The 18,492-nt window shown below is 41.8% G+C and overlaps 1 protein-coding gene across 1 annotated transcript in view; it reads right to left on the reverse strand.

Moving 5' to 3' along the window:
• PTCH1 (patched 1) overlaps positions 1-18,492 on the reverse strand; it is a gene marked incomplete in the record, with an annotated part of 1,119,051 nt that overhangs the window by 216,663 nt on the left and 883,896 nt on the right. The window contains 2 exon segments of the mRNA XM_044059325.1: positions 14,217-14,354; positions 15,537-15,817. Coding sequence (XP_043915260.1) covers positions 14,217-14,354; positions 15,537-15,817 — 419 coding nt within the window.

Consider the following 18,492-nt stretch of genomic DNA (forward strand, 5'->3'; position numbering starts at 1 on the left):
GAAAGATGCCTTGAAGTTGTAAGCAAATTTACAGGTCTGAGACCGGCGTGTTTGTGTATATGACCCAACAACACTGGACACCCCAGTTAAAGTACTGTGCAGTAGTCACAAACAGGTTAGACAAATTAGATATGGTTACTGCTTGGTACTCAAGCTTGTCATCAGTTCATAGATAAGTACTAGGCTAACTGTCCCTGTGGGTCATTTTAAGCCTCACCTATTTCCCCTCAAAAGTGAGAATTAAACCCTATACCTTGTGCCTGCAGGGTGAACACTAACCATTATGCCAACCCCCCACTTTGGCTTCCCATGTGGAAACTGTTATAACAATATGTTCATAGATTAGCACTAGGCTATTTGCCATTGTGGACCATTTTATGCCTAGCCAATTATCTCATGTGAGAATCAGACCCTGTACCTTATGCTTGTAAGGTGAACACCTTAACCATTATGCCAACCTCCCACCCATATGTACACTTCCTCTATCAGTACGAGTTAAAAATTGGTCATATGGGTCAAATAGTTTAGGGCCCTAATGGATAATGTACTGAACACAAATGCGCTTGCCACAATGGTCCTTCACTCGGAATTCATATTCCAGGACTGGTAAGCTGCAGGACTCTCATTCAATGGTTTATTTTCAAGGGCTGCTATCCCACTACAGTCATCTAGAGACTCTAACTCCAGTGTTCCCAGTCTTCTGAATGGGCACCACAGTATCTGGCTCCAGCCATTCCCTCTGCACAACATGCAAAACCATACAGGAGAAAGATGGAGTGGAAGAGAAAACCTCTTAGGATATTACCTTCTAATGGTGAGAAGGGGTCAATCTTTTTTCTCATGTATTAGCTCCAACATCTCTCCAAATACGAGGTACTCAGAAGGCATCACTGGAGTTATTACCTTCATCATCCAGGGCTGTATCAGAACTAGGAGCCTTGTTGGGGGAATCTTGATGCTTCCTCTTGCACTGTCCCTTCCTTGGAATACTTTGTGGTGATGCATTTTGGTGGGGTGGGAAAGGAAAAATTAACTGAAATATCCTAAATATGTATCAACAGATTTCCACTCTTCTGGCCCTCTGTTGAGAACATGTCAGAATATAAAGCTGAGAGACATGTAGGATAGAAACTTAGGTTGAACACAAAAACTCTCTAGGGGCATCTAGTAATGAAACATTTTGCTTTTTTTGCTTTGGTGTTATCTCAATGTGCTTAGTTTTTGACGCTGAACACCCCAGAGCAGAGAAAAACAGTGGTATGGAAGACATCTGACAGAAAAGGGTCGACAGTGGTGCTCCAAACTTGGATCTCAGCACCAAAGAGAACAATGATATAGTGACACATTTTGGGACAATGTCATTAAATTTGCAATTTATCAGCTGACATCGAACACTTGAGCCTTAGTGACCACCAGCTCCAAGACAGATGGAGCCATAGCCACAGGCACTAAAAATTAAAATTAATATCAAGACCAAAGGGGTTGACAAAGAAGCACAATTGTACAGCATGGAAAAAAAGCATCAAATATTTTGGCCCCAGACAGGAGGCAACTGTAAGATGGTGAAGAGAAGAAACATCTCTGTCCACCCTAGAAACAGAGGGGGAAGAAATGACATCCATTTCAGTCTGACCTTTCATCAATGCCCTCATTATCATCTCTCAGTGTAGATGAATAGCAGGACTGTAGACAGAATGGGATGAACCCATGGAAATGACAGGAGGAATTCTAGAATAAAGTATATTCCTGCTTAAAAAACACTAAAGTGCTACTTACTCTCTTCATCTGTGAAATCCCAGAAGAGGAAAGTTTGATCACCAGTTTAGGAAAGAGATGCACAGTCCTAGATGCACAGTCCTAGAAGCAGGAGACTAACCTGACATATTACACAAGACTTGGAATCCCTGAAACTGGAGTTCTTGGCTAACAGTCTCTTGATACAAGTTAGTTCATCCTTTCCTGCAAAGTCTTCAGACCTAACTTAGCTCAATTATCACAGTCAACATTCACAGAAGACATGTTTATCTTGAGGAGGAAGTTTGTGTACACCTCTCTGATACTTCTTGAATCCTTAGAGTGCTTAAAAAGCCTGACTAATACAGAATGCATACTGACAAAAACTAAACCAGCTATGCGCTGTCACTACACCATATAACAAAAAAAAAAACACTAAGAACTTGCCAATGGGAGGCAAAAAGTACAGTTGTGTACCTACCATAAATGTAGATGTTCGAGTGTATTCACTGTTGCAGTCATTACACTTGGGTTATCCTGCTGGCAGGCTACCAGCAGTCGGCCTGAACTCCGAAGTCCTGGTCCGGCGTCAGTTGCTGTCGCCTCTTCCCTGATGTCAGTGCGCCAGGGGTATAAGATGCAGCCAACGCCATTTTCTTCAGTTTTTCTTGCCCCAGATGTCAGGTGCCCTCAAAAGGGTAGGCTAAAAAATCTGCTTATAAAAAAGCATGCACTAACATAAACATTACATTCATCTACAAGCAAATACACCACATAGGTTGTATAGAATAGAGGAGTACAGATAAGTCCCAGCAATGAAAGGGGGATGGTGGGAGGGTAACTGCAACAGTGAATACATTTGAACATCTACATTTATGGTAGGTACACAACTGTACTATGTTCATCATGTTTCACTGTTGCAGTCATTACACTTGGGTTGAATCCCAAAGCTGAGGTAGGGCGGCTGGGTCTAAATAGGATTAGGAGTGGCTATGAGGCCCTGCAAAACTGCAGTGGCAAAGCCTGCTCTGGATTTAGAGTAAAGAGGTAAGTGGTAATGCTTGGTAAAAGTGTGCACTGAAAGTTGCAGCCTCCAAAATTTCCTTGGTTGGTACTCCTCTGAGAAAGGCTGCTGAAGTGGCTGCTGCCCTGGTAGAATGTGGCCTAATATTCTTAGGTACTGACTTGCCATGCTGTGCATAGCAGAAACTAATACAGTGTCCTATCCATTTTGAAATAGTCTGCTTTGAGATAGCTTTTCCTTGCGATCCTGCAGCATATGCTACAAACAGTTGCTCAGTTTTTCTGAAAGCTTTTGTTTTGTCCAAGTAGAAGCGTAGCTGCCTGTGTATGTCCAAAGAGTGCGGAAGTCTCTCCCCTTTATTCTGGGGATTTGGATAAAATGTTGGCAAATGAATGGTTTAGTTAGGAGCCACACTGAATACTACCTTTGGCATAAATGTTGGGTTTGTCCTTAGAGAAACCCTGTCTGGATGAAAAATGATAAAAGGTTCCACTGCCATTAATGCCTGTAACTCTGAGACTCTTCTTGCTGAAGTTATTGCTAGGAGCAGAGCAGTTTTCCATGATAAGAATTTTAGGTCAGCTGTATTGGCTGGCTCAAAAGGAGGTAGTGTGAGCTTTTCTAAAACAAAGTTGAGGTCCCATGTAGGTATCGGTGCTCTCCTTGGGGGTCTTATGTTTTTTGCCCCTCTGAGGTACTGTCTTAGCAGTGGGTGAGAGAAAATAAGAGGTTCCGTATTGTAATGAGCTGAAATGGCAGAGGCATGGATCTTAATTGATGAGAAGGATAGGCCTTTGTCCAGCATCTCAGTTGGGTATTGTAAAATCTGAGGAATATTTGGAACAAGTGGTTCAAGTCCTTGTGCCTGGTTCCAAGCACAGAATCTCTTCCATTTTTCTGCATAAGATTTCCTGGTGCTGGGCCTCCTGGCTTCCAAAATGACATCCATAACAGCTTTAGACAGAGGTGTATTTTGAGTGGCTATATTGTCTGCCATGCAGCCAGATTTAAGGTTCTGAGTTGGCTGTGCAGGATCTGATTGTTTTGTTGAGTCAGAACATGAGGAATTAGAGGTAAATTCCAGGCTGGGCCTTGAGACAAGCTCTTTAGGATTGGGTACCAGTGCTGGCGTGGCCAGTCTGGGGCAATCAAAATCATTTTTGGCTTCTCTTGTCTGACTTTTAGGAGCACCTTGGGAAGGAGAGGCAGTGGTGGAAAGGCATAAACTGTTAGGGTTTTCCAGCTGAAAGATAGAGCATCCACTTTCCATGCTTGTGAGTGATAAGTCCTTGTGCAGAATCTCTGTAGTTGGTAGTTGTGAGGGGAGGCAAAGAGATCTATGTCTGGGCATCCCCATTTCCTTGTTATGCTGAAGACCTGTGGATTTAGTTTCCACTCGTGAGGGTCCATGAGGTTTCTGCTTAGTTCGTCTGCCACAGTATTTTTCTTTCCTGGCAGGAATTGTGCCTGCAGATGTACTTGATAGGACAGTGCTGTGTTCGACAAAGTCATGGCTTGCCTGCAGAGGGGGTAGGAATGTGTGCCCCCTTGCTTGTTTATGTACCACATAACTGTAGTATTGTCCGTCTTTAGTAATAGTTGTCCTGGATGTAGTAGATCCTTGAAGGCTGTCAGGGCATTCTGTAGAGCTAGCATCTCTTTTTGATTGATGTGAAGATGCATTTGGTCTGTGGGCCACGTGCCCTGAATACATTTTCCTGCCATGTAAGGCCCCCAGGCATAATCCGATGCATCTGTTGTTAGTGCCTGCCTGGCTGTAGGTAAAGTGAAAGGCTGTCCCTTGTTGTGGTGACAGGCCAGTGCCCACCATCGAAACTCCTGTTGCAGGCAGGGAATAAGAGTTATTATTGTTTCCAGGCTGTAAAACTGAGGTGGTGGTGCTGCGGTAGCGTTGTTGCCTCACAGTTAGACGCTGCCCGTTCGATTCTCAGTTAGAGCGTCTTCTGTGTGGCGACATGCGTGAATGGGCCTTCCTTCGTTGAAGGTTGTGCATTAGGCCTGGCAAGCCAGTACGTAAAAATCTACTGACAATCATTAGCGGACCAGAGTTCCACTGTGGCGACCCCTAACTGGGAAAAGCCAAAAGACTTTTTATTGTTTCCAGGCTGTGGCAATGTTGAGTCCAAACACTTTTTAGGTAAAATTGTTGCTTCCTCATATGCAGTCTTGCATATGGAATTAGCAGGATGCACGATGCCATGAAGCCCAAAGCCTGCAGAATTTTTCTTGCAGGTAGCTGGGTCTTTGTTGCCATCATTTGAAAGTAATGAGTCAGTTGCCTTTGCTTGTCTGGCATGAGATAAGCCATCTGGGCAGTTGTATTTAAGCTTGCACCCAGGAATATTATCTCTTGAGAGGGCACTAGTTTTGATTTCTTTTCGTTTACTGTGTAACCTAGGCAAATTATTAATTCTTTTACAAACGCCAGATGCTTTAGTAGAATGTCCTTGCTCTCTGCTTGAATAAGGCAGTCGTCCAAGTAGGGATATATTTGAATTCCTTTTTGTCTGAAAAATGCAATTACTGGTGCCAGGCATTTTGTGAAGACCCTGGGCACAGTAGATAAGCCAAAGGGCAGTGCAGAGAATTGGTAATGCATTGAGCCAGCTATGAATCTGAGATATCTTCTGCAAGACTGTCTGACTGGGACATGCCTCTTTGAGGTCCAAAGTAATTAGCCAAGCCTTCTTGCCCAGCATGGGTAGAAGTTGCTGTAGTGTCAACATTTTGAAACATCCAGGAAAGTATTTAGAATTGACAGGTCCAGTATTGATCTCCAGTCTTTTTCCTTTCTGGGTACCAAGAAAAGTCTTGAGTAAAATCCTTGCCCCTGTTTTTGCTGTGGTACTTTTTGAATAGCTCACATGTCCATGAGAGCAGAAATTTGCTTTTGTGCCTCTGCCCATTGGTTTTGTGGCAGGTCTGGCATACCTTTTGACCTTGGTAGGGTGTGAAAGTGGAACCTGTAACCTTGAGAAACAATATTCAGTACCCATTTGTCCTGGGTGATCATGTGCCAATTTTGTGAGAAAAATGCTAGTTTTCTCCCTAAGGGTGCTGACAAAAGGTAAGTGCTTGGCTTTTGTAAAGGGAAGTCATTGGGACGGTTTCCTATAAAGTTGTGATTTATCTTCTCCGCCTTTGAGGGCTGAAGCACCCCATTGTTTAGGTCTGTATGAGCCTTGGGGCTGAGATCTTGCCTCTTGGGCGTCTGTATCTGCCTCTTTGTGGCCTGTCTGACACTGGAAAGGACCAATTTTTATAAGGCCAGTTCCTGCTAAATCTAGGTGGCTGAACCTGTAAGAAATCCTTTACTGTCTGCATTGATTTTGCTTTATCCTCCATTTTCTTTTAACACCTCTTCTGCCTTAACACCAAACAAAGTATCATGCTGTAATGGAGCATCCAATAATTTTGCTTTAACATGATCAGGTAAACTTTGTTCTTTTAATCAAGCATGCCTTCGAATGACAGAGCCTGTAACTACGGCTCTGCATGAAGCCTCTAATGAATCAAAACCACATTGCAGAGTATGCTTTCCTACTTGTTCAGCTGCATGCAATAAATCCTGCATTTCCTTATTGTCAGGACATTCTGAGCTTGTAAGCATTTTCTGTTTTAGCAAAGACATTAGGTATTGTTGATATTTAAGCATGTGAAACTGGCAGTTTAAAGCCCTTACAGCTAAAGTAGCAGAAGTGTAAACTTTTTTCCCCCATCTATCTAGTGCTCTAGAATCCCTATCAGAGGGAACAGGGTTTTTTGCAGTGGAAGCCTTGACCCCTTTGGGACCCTGAGAAATTGTTTCTGGGTCAGCAGCAGGGTTTTTACAAAGAAATTTATGAGAGTCTGGGACCCTGTAGTACCTATCTGGGTTGACTGGTGCAGGGGATAAAGAATCAGGAGACAAACTGGATTCAGGAAAAACATCATCCACAATATCTAGTGCAGGGGGGATAGCAAGGGGTCTGTGCTGAGGCAGTAAAAGAAAATCTCTGAGCCTTTTCTTGGATTCTGAATAGTCCTGGCTCTCCCAATGGAAATGCTCCCTTATGGTGTGCAGGGTTTCTCCAAAAGAGTAATCCTCAGGAGAAGAGGCTGAAGGGATAGATTCTTCAGCATCAGAGTCCTCATAGGGAGGAAGAGAATATCCCTGTTCTGAAGAGGAATCAGAGGAAACAGAAACCTGGTCAGAGGAATCATAGTCCGTGTCTTGCCTAGGCCTTTTATCAGGAAGGGGATGGGAACCCCTGATCAAAGTAATTAGGTCCTCGGCCATTTTAAGCATCTGTTTCTTTGGCATGGATGACTGTCCAGGAGAATGCTGTACTTGTTTCTTTGTCTTTAATGGTGTTTTAGACTTTGCCTTGGCTGCTGAAGTGGACTTGATAGCAAGCTGTGTAAGTCTGAAAACACCCTCAGAAGCAGATGCCTGCTCAGTGGCTCCGGACCCATCTGAGGGAATAGTTTCCGTAGGCCCAATACCTTGAGTTTCCAGAGGCCTAGTTGTCTACACGTGGGAGTCGGAGGCAGCCTGTGGCTCTGAGGTAGCGGGTGTCAGGGGCTGCGAAAGCGCCTCACTGAGAACCGGCGACTGGCCTAGAAGAGGCTTCATCATCAGTTTTGGACCTCGGATGCCTGTCCTTTTCTTTGTCTTTGCGTTTTTTATGAATTCTGGTCATCAGTTGTTCCGACGGCATTATGTAGTTAAACCTTCGGCCAAAGTAATGTAAAGCAAAATCAAACCGACGCTTAACAGTGCGTTGGTTGAATCTAGCACAAAACCGACAACTAGCAACGTCGTGGTCAGGGCCTAGGCAAGGAATACAGTAAGAGTGAAAATCCTTATGAGGTATTTGCTTCCCACAAGAAATACAATTGTTAACTTTTTCTGACATCGGTCTGGAGCAAGAAAAAGTTTCCCCAACGGGGTACTTAGCTTTAACGAAGACTTCGGTTCTGAAATTCAATTTTGAAAATCTCTGGAGTCGGCTGACTGGCACGTGCGAACTGCTTTTGCTTCAGGCACCACTCGGCAAGAAAAACTGAAGAAAATGGCGTTGGCTGCATCTTTTATACCCCTGGCACACTGACGTCAGGGAAGAGGCGACAGCAACCGACGCCGGACCAGGACTTTGGAATTCAGGCCAACTGCAGGTAGCCTGCCAGCAGGATAACCCAAGTGTAATGACTGCAACAGTGAAACATACATGATGAGCATCAGCAGCAAAAATTAAGAGTACAAAAAGCATGGCTAATGATGGCCAGAGCAAGAGAGGCCAACCAAGTAAAAAAAAAAAAACTCTACCAACAATAATGGAAAGCTCTGATCTTAAACTTAGGCAAATAAAGAACTTCCAGATTCTTAAAAACAACAAAAAAAGAGACCAAATACTGACCAGTCTTCTTCTTCTTTCGGCTTTTCCCGGTTAGGGGTCGGCACAGCGGATCACCTGTCCGCTCATGATTGGCAGTGGAATTTTACAGTGTCGAGTTGCCAGCCTGGCGCCCAACATTCCACAGAAGGCTCACACATGCACACACTCACACTTGGGGTCAGTTTAGAGTGTCCAATCCACCTACAGTATGTCTAATAATGTTGTGTCTTTCGGCTTATCCCGGTTAGGGGGCCGCCACAGCGGAACTCCGGTCAGCTAATGTTTGGTAGTGGATTTTTACGTGCCGAGTTACCAGCCCTGACGCACAACCTTCAACGAAGGCACGCGCATTCATGCAACATACACATGTAAAATATGAGAAACTGTTTAAAATGTGCATTTTTTTCAGCAAAAATGCAACAATGTCTCAGAAAGTCAATCGCCTGCACACACACCCTAGCAGAGCTCATTTCCCATCTTAAACAATTTTACCATATATTGGATTGAAGCATTCTGGTTTGCTTTGACAAGGGAGATATTTAGATTTAAATTTTGACCTGGCATAGCAAGTAAAGAGTCTGTACTTATTTCCCTTTTGCAAGGCAAGGTGGTGGTGGGGGGGGGGGGGGGTTAGTGGTGGCTGAAAACACTGTGCTAACTGAATATTCCCTATTTGCTTAAAGCCCGAACATAACGGGACTCTTCCTTCACAGTTCAGACCCCAGCTTAGCAGTTCAGTTGGTCAGACAGGAAGTTTGTGTTTTCCTCTGAAAGTTTTCTATGAATTACTGTCAAGAACAGTCATGCATCAGTGAGCTCATGGCCTTTGCGTGCAACATACCTGCAACTTAGAGATACATAAACTAGAGCAGCATTCAGTTAGGACAATATCAGAACTAGTTAGCTGATAGTGTTTTCTACTTCCATCTATCCAAACATTTTTACTTTACATCTCTATTTTTATTTATTTACTGCATTTGTTGACCAGGAAAGTCCAACTAGGAATGAAACCATTTTTTTGGGAGGCCCAATGAGAAAAGCTACAGAGAAAAGTAATGTTACCGGAAACAGTAGCTGTTTGAATTCCTCACTGCCTATGTGGCATTGTGGGTTAACTGGCAAGCTTTCAAAATCTCAGACTCCCCTCCCACCTCAGTGTCTCTTCCTGTGACAGCTGACTGGCTAAGCATATCCAGAGAGGGAAGGCTTCAGCTGTGACAAAGTGTGTGTGCAGCCTTTTTCACAATCACAAAGAAGGATAAGAAAAGACCTAAAGCCAGACGCATCTAGCAAGAGTAAATTCAAAGCCAATCACAATGCCACATACAAACCAAATCCAGCAACAACCAAATAAAGACATTCAACCCATCGTAACTATGCACAATCTGAATGATGGGGGTAGGTGCTGCCACTGAGGCTGTGGGGAATTTGAACATCAACTGTTTAAGCTAAGTAGGACTGATGGAACTGTAGTATATTCATCATTCCCACTGCCTCAATGGCATTTTGGGTAGATTCTCAAATCTCACCCTACACCTGGGAGGTGGAAGGATAACAATCCAGAAGCCCCTAGACAATGGTCCTAGCAAAGCCTGCTCTGGACCTTGAAAACGAATACAGTATGTAGTGCTTTGTGAAGGTATGAACAGCAGACCAGGTTGCTGCCTCTAGAATGCTTCTACAGTCCACCCATTTCCAATATGCCATCTAAGAGGATAAGGCTCTAGTCAAGTGAACCTTAACCTTGCCTGTAAGAAGTTTACCATGGCGGGAGTAACAAAAACAATAGCAGATGACAACCACCATGTAACAGTTAGCTAGATAGAGACACACACACCTTTCTTAGCCCCTGTATTGGAGACATACAGCTGTTCAGCATTCCTAAAGGGCTTTATTCTGCCAAGATAGTACCTGATCTAGCAGTGTACATCCAACATTGGGAGATTAATGGATTGGTTTAAGGTAATTTCAGAAACAACCTTAGGCATGAACGATGGATTAGTGCATAACCTAACCCGGTCCTTGTGAAAAATCAGATAAGGTTGGCCCACCAGGAAAACTTGCACATCAGAAACTCAGGAAATCAGAGCAATAAATAAAACAGTCTTTCAAGTAATGAACCATAAATCAACCTAAGAGGCAGGTTCAAAGGGAGGTAAGGTCAATTTTACAACAACAAAAGTGAGATCCCAGGGAGGAGGAGTTTGTTTTTGAGTGGGTCTTGCGTGCAACACATTTCTTTCATAAACTGACCACAAGAGGCGAAAGAAGGCAGGCAACCTGAGATGGCTGCAAGATGTATTTTGATAGAAACATATGACAAACCATCTCTGAGTAGGTCACACAAATATTTCAAAACCAGAGGGGTCAAAACCCTTTCAGGATCTCAAATATTGGCTAAGCAATACCTATAAAACCTCTTCGACTTGTAAGCATAAGATCTTCTAGTTGCAAGGTTTTATTGCCTCCTTAAATACCTGCTGCACATTCACATGGAACAAGTCCTAAAAAGATACCAAAACAGAACCATCCAGGCTGTCATTTGCAACTGCTCTAAGCTGGGGTGTACCATTCACCCCTGACGTTATGTGAGCAGATCCAATCTATGAGGAAGCATCAGTAACTGCCCGAGGCCCACTCCATTAAAAGGGAGAACCAACACTGCCTGGGCCAAAAGGGGATTACCAGATGATCTTTGGTAATTCTTTCTGAATCTTTAGACGTAGCTTGGTAATCACTGAAAAGGGTAGAAATGCATACAGGAACATTACTGACTATGGGAATGATAGTGTGTCTGCCTTCTAAACATGGCTGTAAGGATGTCTTCAACAGATTATTTTAGTTGTCTGTTTTAAAAGGAGGTGAACAGATCTCCTTGAAGTGTTCCTCGCTTCTGGATCAAATCCTGGAAGACCTCGACATGATGCTTCCACTTGTGAGGGTCTGTCCAGTATCTGCTTATACAGTCTGCCACTGTGTTTGCCCTGATGGAATGTATAAGGTCTGAACAGTCAGAGAATTTTGTAGAGCCAGATCTCAGGCCCTTAATGCCAACTGGCAAAGATGGTATGACCTTGTACCTCCCTTGCTCAGGTACCACATCACAGTAGGACTGGCTGTGACCATTAGAAGGGGACCCAAAGTCCATAAGTTTCAAAGAACTTTTAAGGAACGAATCACTGCCAACATCTCTCTTAAATTTATATGCATTAGTATGTCCTGAGAACCCCACAAGCCTTCCACTTGAACTCCTACGGACACTGCTCCCAATACAAAACCTGAAGAGTCTGTGTGGACAGAGTGTACGTGGGTCTGAAGAGTGGAAAGGGAGTCCTGGATTCAGAGACAGTTAATCTGTCCACCACTGCAGTTCCTGTTTCACTAACTTCAGTGGCAGTACCTGGAAATCCCAGAGATGAAGGTGCTGGGTCCAACAATTCAAGTATAATTGAATTGTTCTCATATGTAGTCTGACTAGTGATATCATAAAGATTATCAATCTCATTGGACCTAGAAATCTGATGCATGCTCTTGCTGAGGCCACGGCTAGAAGCGAGAAACCCAAGAAAATGACCTGGCAAGTCAAAACTTTGTCTTCTGGCAGGAAGGTTATTTTTTTACTGTGTCTGTTCAACACCCCAAGAAAACAATTTGTTGACAAGGCATAAGGAAGGCGTTTTGAAGATTTAGTTTGAAGCTCAGGTGGGAAAAGAGTGATGCAATCTTGTCTAAGGACTCCAAGCACCTGGATACAAAATTTACACAGATCAGCAAGTTCTCTAAATGAGGAAAAATGTGGATGCCTAAAGTTCTGCAATAGGCAACACTGGAGCCAAACACAAAGGGTAATGCAGAAAACTGATAACATAAGCCAGATACAAGCAAACCTCAAAAATTTACTGAAACTGGGAGCAACAGGAATATGATAAGTGTTCTCAAGATCTACAGTCACCATGAAAAAGAGGACTGGAAGCAATGGTAGGACTGACTTGCCCTTGGAAGGGGGAGGATTTTTGATGCCAAGTGCATCCCCTCTAAACTATTCTCGGAATCCATTTGTGTAAGACTATTTGCAGCCAGGCTGTAGGTCTGGGTGAGAGCCTGGGGAAAGAAGGAATAGAAGGAATGGTGGGGTAAGGGTGCCCTGTGACTCGGCACAGTCGTTCTTTTCCAGGGGGTTGATCCTTTTTTGGAAAGGAACCCCTCTAGCTTGATTTCAAAGAATTATTCGCCTGCCATTTCCTCTTGGATCCCTGACTTTTCTTTGGCTGGGATTTTTGTTTGTTCTGCCCCTTGAAGAAAGACGTCTTGCTTAAAAGAACATGGGTACATGAAACATCCTAGATATCCTATGCATTACTTTTTCCTCGGTCATCTCACAGTTTAAGAATCTGTATAACAAAAACCTCAAATACCAATTCAGAATGCAAAGGTGCATTCAAAATGTTAGCTTTTAAATCATCAGCGAAGTCCTGATTATTTAACCAAGCATACTGTCTAACAGAAGTAGCAGCATTTCTTGAGACTATATCTGCACTTTCAAGCACACCTTTCACAACATGTTTCAACACCTGAGTCAATTTAGAAACATTTTCATTCATGTAAGACTATTGCTCTGCAAATATGCAGCAAAATCATCCAAACTGTACGCACACTGCAAAATAAATTATAACATATAGCCTTGATAATTTAACATTCTCAAAGCTAGATTACTGGAAAGAGACATTCTTTTGCCCTAAAGACCTAACAGTGTTCCCTGTTAATCAACGTGCATTGGATCGGATGAAGCCAAGGACTTGCAATATGAACAGGCAGCTAGGGAGACTGCAGATGGTCAGCAGTCAAATAAGAAGAGAGACCTGTCATATCGGAGGAGACCTGATCAGTAATGAACAATACTGCTAAGAAAACCACAAGTTTATTTCCGGGTATGAGCTTAACCACTACAAAGGAGACCTGGAAAACAATGGAGGTGCAATGGCAATGCATTTAGGGAACAGTGGGAGTTGATGTACCCTAGAAAAGTTTTTAAAGTTGCTGAATGATTACAGCCTTCAGCTGAAAGTTCTCTGGGCTGAAGTAGACTAAATGGAGCATGTATAAATCACTGGTAATTCAAAACATCCTTCATGTCTTCCACTACAAAGTTCTATCTCTAACCTGAAGAAAGAATCAGACAAGAGTTTCAACTAAATAGCAAATCACGCACTGCATTTAAATGATCCTTGCACATCAATTAAGACTTAGGATAATTTTATGATGCTTCCTATTTATCTGTGCCAATGAATAACTTCCACAGACCATAGGCTGCAAACCTCACAGATACATCTGACTTGAGCAGCTCAGCCTTGAGATAAGCTATTAATATGGTATCTATCAGAATTCTGCACTTCTTAATCACTATCTTTGCAATTCAGCTTACTGTAGGATTATGATCAGACTTTCCTGAGGTATTAGATGTCAACACCTCCTGAATAATATACTAATCTGGTCCTTCCCTCAAGAGTTATCCCCTGAAAGAAAAGAAAAAGTTGCACACCAAGGATTTTTGAGGATACCTGCCTATGGTGAAAAACAAATGGGATGGCGAAAATACAAAAATACGCAAAGAAAACCCCACATGGTGTGAGGCTACTCTCCTGCAGCAACAGGAGCAAGACTTTTAAACTACCTTGCAGCACTTAAGAACTGAGCCCTTAGCACATTTACCTTGAAGTACTTCTATGTCCTTTTTACCACTTCATACTTCTCTACAACCACCTGGTTACTTCACCTTCTAGGTCAGCTAGGTCTTTCCCTTGCATACTTATATCTCCATTTATATACTGCATGAATTTCAGCTGCTCAAATAATCAGACTGACACTCCTAAATCACAAATGAAAAAAGGCAATTCTTGCCTATAAATATGTAATATAAAATACCTAGTTTATTCAAAAAAAAAAAAAAAAAAAAAAAAAAAACACAAAATAACAAAAATGCATTAATGTTCTGAAATAAATTTTTATTAGAAAGGCAAGTTCTACCAATATTGTGCTATAAAACATGTTGTGAAACTTACCAGTGCTATATGGACAGTAAACTCAACACCGATTCCAACAGAAGCAATCAGGATAACCACAGGCACGGCACTTAGTTTTATTCCAATAAGACCCATCATTCCAAAAAGCTCTACAGTCATAAGAGCAAGCACCATCACCTAATAATGAATTAAAGAAACAATGTAACCCTTCCTAACACTCAATATTTTTCTGTCAAAGCAAAATAATATGATATACTAAACACAACAGGATCAGTGTGCATTAGACAAAGGAGGTGGCAAATCCAACTGGGCCTACTATAGACAACAATGAATATCAAAAAATATAAGCTTTAAAAAGTTTCACAAAAACTGGCTGGGCAATGAAAGCAATAACTCAATAATGGTTTGGAAAAGTGAAAGATGTCTGACAAATTAAAAAAAATGGGGGATGGGGAGAAACGTGTCTTAAATTCTTAAAATTAACAGCCTCCAAATATACCCATACACATGTACACACACGTGCACACACAAACACAAAAAATAAAGCTCAGCACAGCTTTTCCAAATAAAAGGAAAATGTGTTGTGATTACTACAAATAGCCTCATACATAAAACAACAAGGAAGTGACTTTTTGGAGTATGCAAACCATTAAAAAAAGAAGATTAAATGCCATAATCAGGTGTCAAGATTCATGATACTGAAGACGTTGGCTTTGCAGAAACTTGGGACTCGTAGACTAAGAAAACTGTTAAACTAAGACAAGAAAGCTTTTAACAAACTTTTCACTTGTGCAGTAAGTACATTTTGGAGGGAAACTAGGTCCAGTGACAGATCACTTCAGTGCTGGAATACTCCACTTTAAAATGGGATTTATGGAACACTTTAGTGATTGGAAATATTTGCAAGATTACATTTCAGAAAGCTGCAGCTGTCTTTTGAAGGTGAAGTCACAAAAGCTTAACCAACAATAAACATTCACCTTCAACATTTATGTAACAAGCATGTTGCACATAGTCTGGTCTCTAGTTTTGAGTTTAACAGCCTTAACTGTTAAATGTTTTCTTTTTCAAATATAAAACTGGTACATGAAGATGTAGATACAGTTTTAAATTTACAACTAATTACCAAAGAACTAAGGCTATGATGCCACTGACTTTAGTGTAACAGAAGGAAAATAGCTCAGTGAGCTAGAAGGTTATGTTTACAACTGCTGTTTACCCCTTCCAAGATGGACAAACACACCATGAATGATTTAACACACACAATTCCAACAGAGACACAAACAGATTTCCAGACTGCCGCAAGAGAGATATGCACAGGAATTTAAGAAAAAAAACAAAAAAGCACTGTAAACTTACAATGATCCCAGCAGTCCAGGGATTCAAAAGAAACAGGGCACACACTAGGAATGTACAGGCAAGGACCACGCTGATAGCCAAAAGTAGCCAGTGCCTAAGACCAACATACTGCTCCCAGAACAGGAAAGGATATCCATTCGGATAACTAGGAATGCCTTGACTGCTGTAGTTGTCACATATGCTTCGTACTTTCTCAATAACTTCCACAAAGTCTGGGGTATCTCTCAGTCCATTGAGGTAGAAAGGAAACTGGGCATATTCTATGGGTTCAGCAGATGGTACTGAGGGTTACAAGAAAAAGAAATGTGTTAGAAACTAGACACATCAGACAATAACATGACCTATCAAATTAACTACTTTCCCCAATACATGCTACTATCAGGGATCCAGCTATGTTTTTTCACCTACTCATCCCTTCATTTCAGTCACTCTTTTGATTGCTCCTTGTATTCTTGTCCTGCCATTGAAAGCATTTACCTGCATCTACTCACCTTTGCTGAAGGCTTCAAGAATTGCAACAGTGATGTGAGATTTATAGTGAAGAAATTCCACAACTCTTTATGTGAATGTGCATCTCCTACAACATCACTGTAACTTTTCTTTGGTTTTCTTAAGTCTCGCTTACCATTACATATCCTTCTAGTTTACAAAAATGCTAACTTCTTTCTGTAAAGTTCTACAAATTTTCTATAAAGTTTCATTAACTTCTGTGATGCATTCAAAAATCTCAGTTACATCTCCACTGTTCTCATATTCTACATTGCAAGCTCACAGACTTTCTACAGCTTCTAATACAGACTTCACCACAACACAATGCAATGTTAGCACATTTATTTATTTTACTTTACTTTACTTTTGCTGACCGGGCTGGTCTAACTGGATATATGTCCATTTTCAGTAGAGGCCCGGGGAGATGAGCCCCACAAACAAAATTTTAGCAACTTCAGGTACAGATAAATAAAAATATTAGCAACTTCAGGTACAGTACTCTATAAGTTTATATACTCCCTTTCCACATCTGATTTAAAGCATTTTCTTTTTTTTTCCAACAAGGGAAATAATGCCTACTAAAACCAAAACACTGAAGGCAACAGATAACAGACCAACGAAAATGAGCGTAAACCCCAGACCTTTCTAGCAAATTCCAGAGATAATACAGTCTCAGTGAAGCATAAGAGTGAGTCAAGCAAACTCAAAGCATGGGCCCCAATCTAGTTTCATTGCTAATTATCAAAACTGTGGTGGAAGCCATGGCTCTAAAAGGGAAAAATGTTTAGCTTTTGGTCAAAAATGCTACAAATGCAATAAATGAGTCCCACATTCTTTTATTAAAAGGGAACACTTTAAGAAACAAGTTGATCAATTAGAAAGCAGCAACCCTACTCTATGTTGATGGTGTGTCATTGCTTCATGAAACAGACTTAAGGGCAAAGAATGAAGCATTTTGTACTGTCCAGATAAATGTCAATCCCATACAGCTCAAAGTTGATACAGGTTCCAAGTGCAATGTTATGTCAGCAGAAACATTTGCCTGAGTATGTAAAGGTGAAAAGCTTGATTTTGCAAGGTATGCGAAGCTTGTTGCTTATGGAGTTGAAGAAATTCAGACCGAAGGCTCAGTAGTGCTTTCATGTTACTCTGCTGGAAGAAGCTACAACTTATTATTTTATGTGGTCAAGAAGCATGTCTAGTCATCATTAGCCAGAGACAGTTTGAAAATGGGACTGCTGTCATTTAATAAGGAAGGTCATCATGTTAGTTTGAAAGACCACTACTCAATTTTTTCTACCTATGCTGATCTGTTTAAAGACAAATAGGGAAGCTTCCAGTTGTGTACTCCATGAAGTTAGCCCCAGAGGTCAGCCCAATTATCAGGCTAGCATGCAGAGTTCCAACAGACATGCAGGATACAGTCAAAGCAGAGTTAGATAAAATAGTGCGACAAGGTATGATTTGTCCAGTTGAAACTCCAACTGAGTAGGCATCTTCCATGGTGGTTGCTCAAAGGAAAAGCTCAGACAACATGAGAATATGTACTGACCCACGGGATTTGAACAAAGCATTAAAAAGACTTCATCATCCAATGCACACAGCCAGTAACCTTGATGCCCAATGCCACTATTGTTTCTGTCTCAGATGCAGAGAATTCATTTGGCAAATTCAGCCTGACAAGAAATCATCAATGCTCACTAAATTCAGTACTCCATTTGGCAGGTACAGATTTCTAAGAATGCCATTTGGGATAAATTCTGTGAGTGAAGTCTTTCAATGAGCAATGGAGCAAATGTTTTTCTGGGTATCCTTGTGCTATTATTGTAGACATACTGATAGGAGGTAATGATGAAGCAGAACATGACAGAAACCTCAGAAAAGATCTGGAAAGGGCAAGTCGAGTGAATCTTAAGCTCCATGCACAGAAATGCAAATTCAAGGTACAAGAAGGTACAGGCCTATGACCAGACCCTTCAAAGCAGCCATTCTTGAGATGCCAGCACCAGACAATGTTCAAGGCCTGCAATGTTTTCTTGGCATGGTCAACTACCTAGGCAAGTTCATTCCAGACTTGAGCCAACTATCAGCACCACTCAGAGAGCTGACATGTAAAGCTGTATCCTGGTCTTGGTTAGAGCAACACCAAAGAGCAGTTAAGTCCTGAAACAGAGAACTGCTAGTCCACTAACAATCATACCATGATGCTCACAAGCCAGTAGCACTTTCCTGTGATGCTTCAAAATTTGGTCTTGGTGCAGTCATTCTACAAGAGGATCACCCTGTTGCCTATGCATCGAGAATGCTTACCAAAACCAAGATGCAGTAAGCCCAGATCAAGAAAGAGCTTTTCGAAATTGTGTTTGCATGTTCGAAGTTCCATGATTATGTTTATGGTAAACCTATCCAGATTGAAACAGACCACCTGTTAAGTCACTATCTTGAGAAAGCCTATGCATTCAGCCCC

The sequence above is a fragment of the Protopterus annectens genome, chromosome 17.part0 (genome assembly GCF_019279795.1).
Source record: "Protopterus annectens isolate FY-2018-M chromosome 17.part0, PAN1.0, whole genome shotgun sequence".
NCBI lineage: Eukaryota > Metazoa > Chordata > Ceratodontiformes > Protopteridae > Protopterus > Protopterus annectens.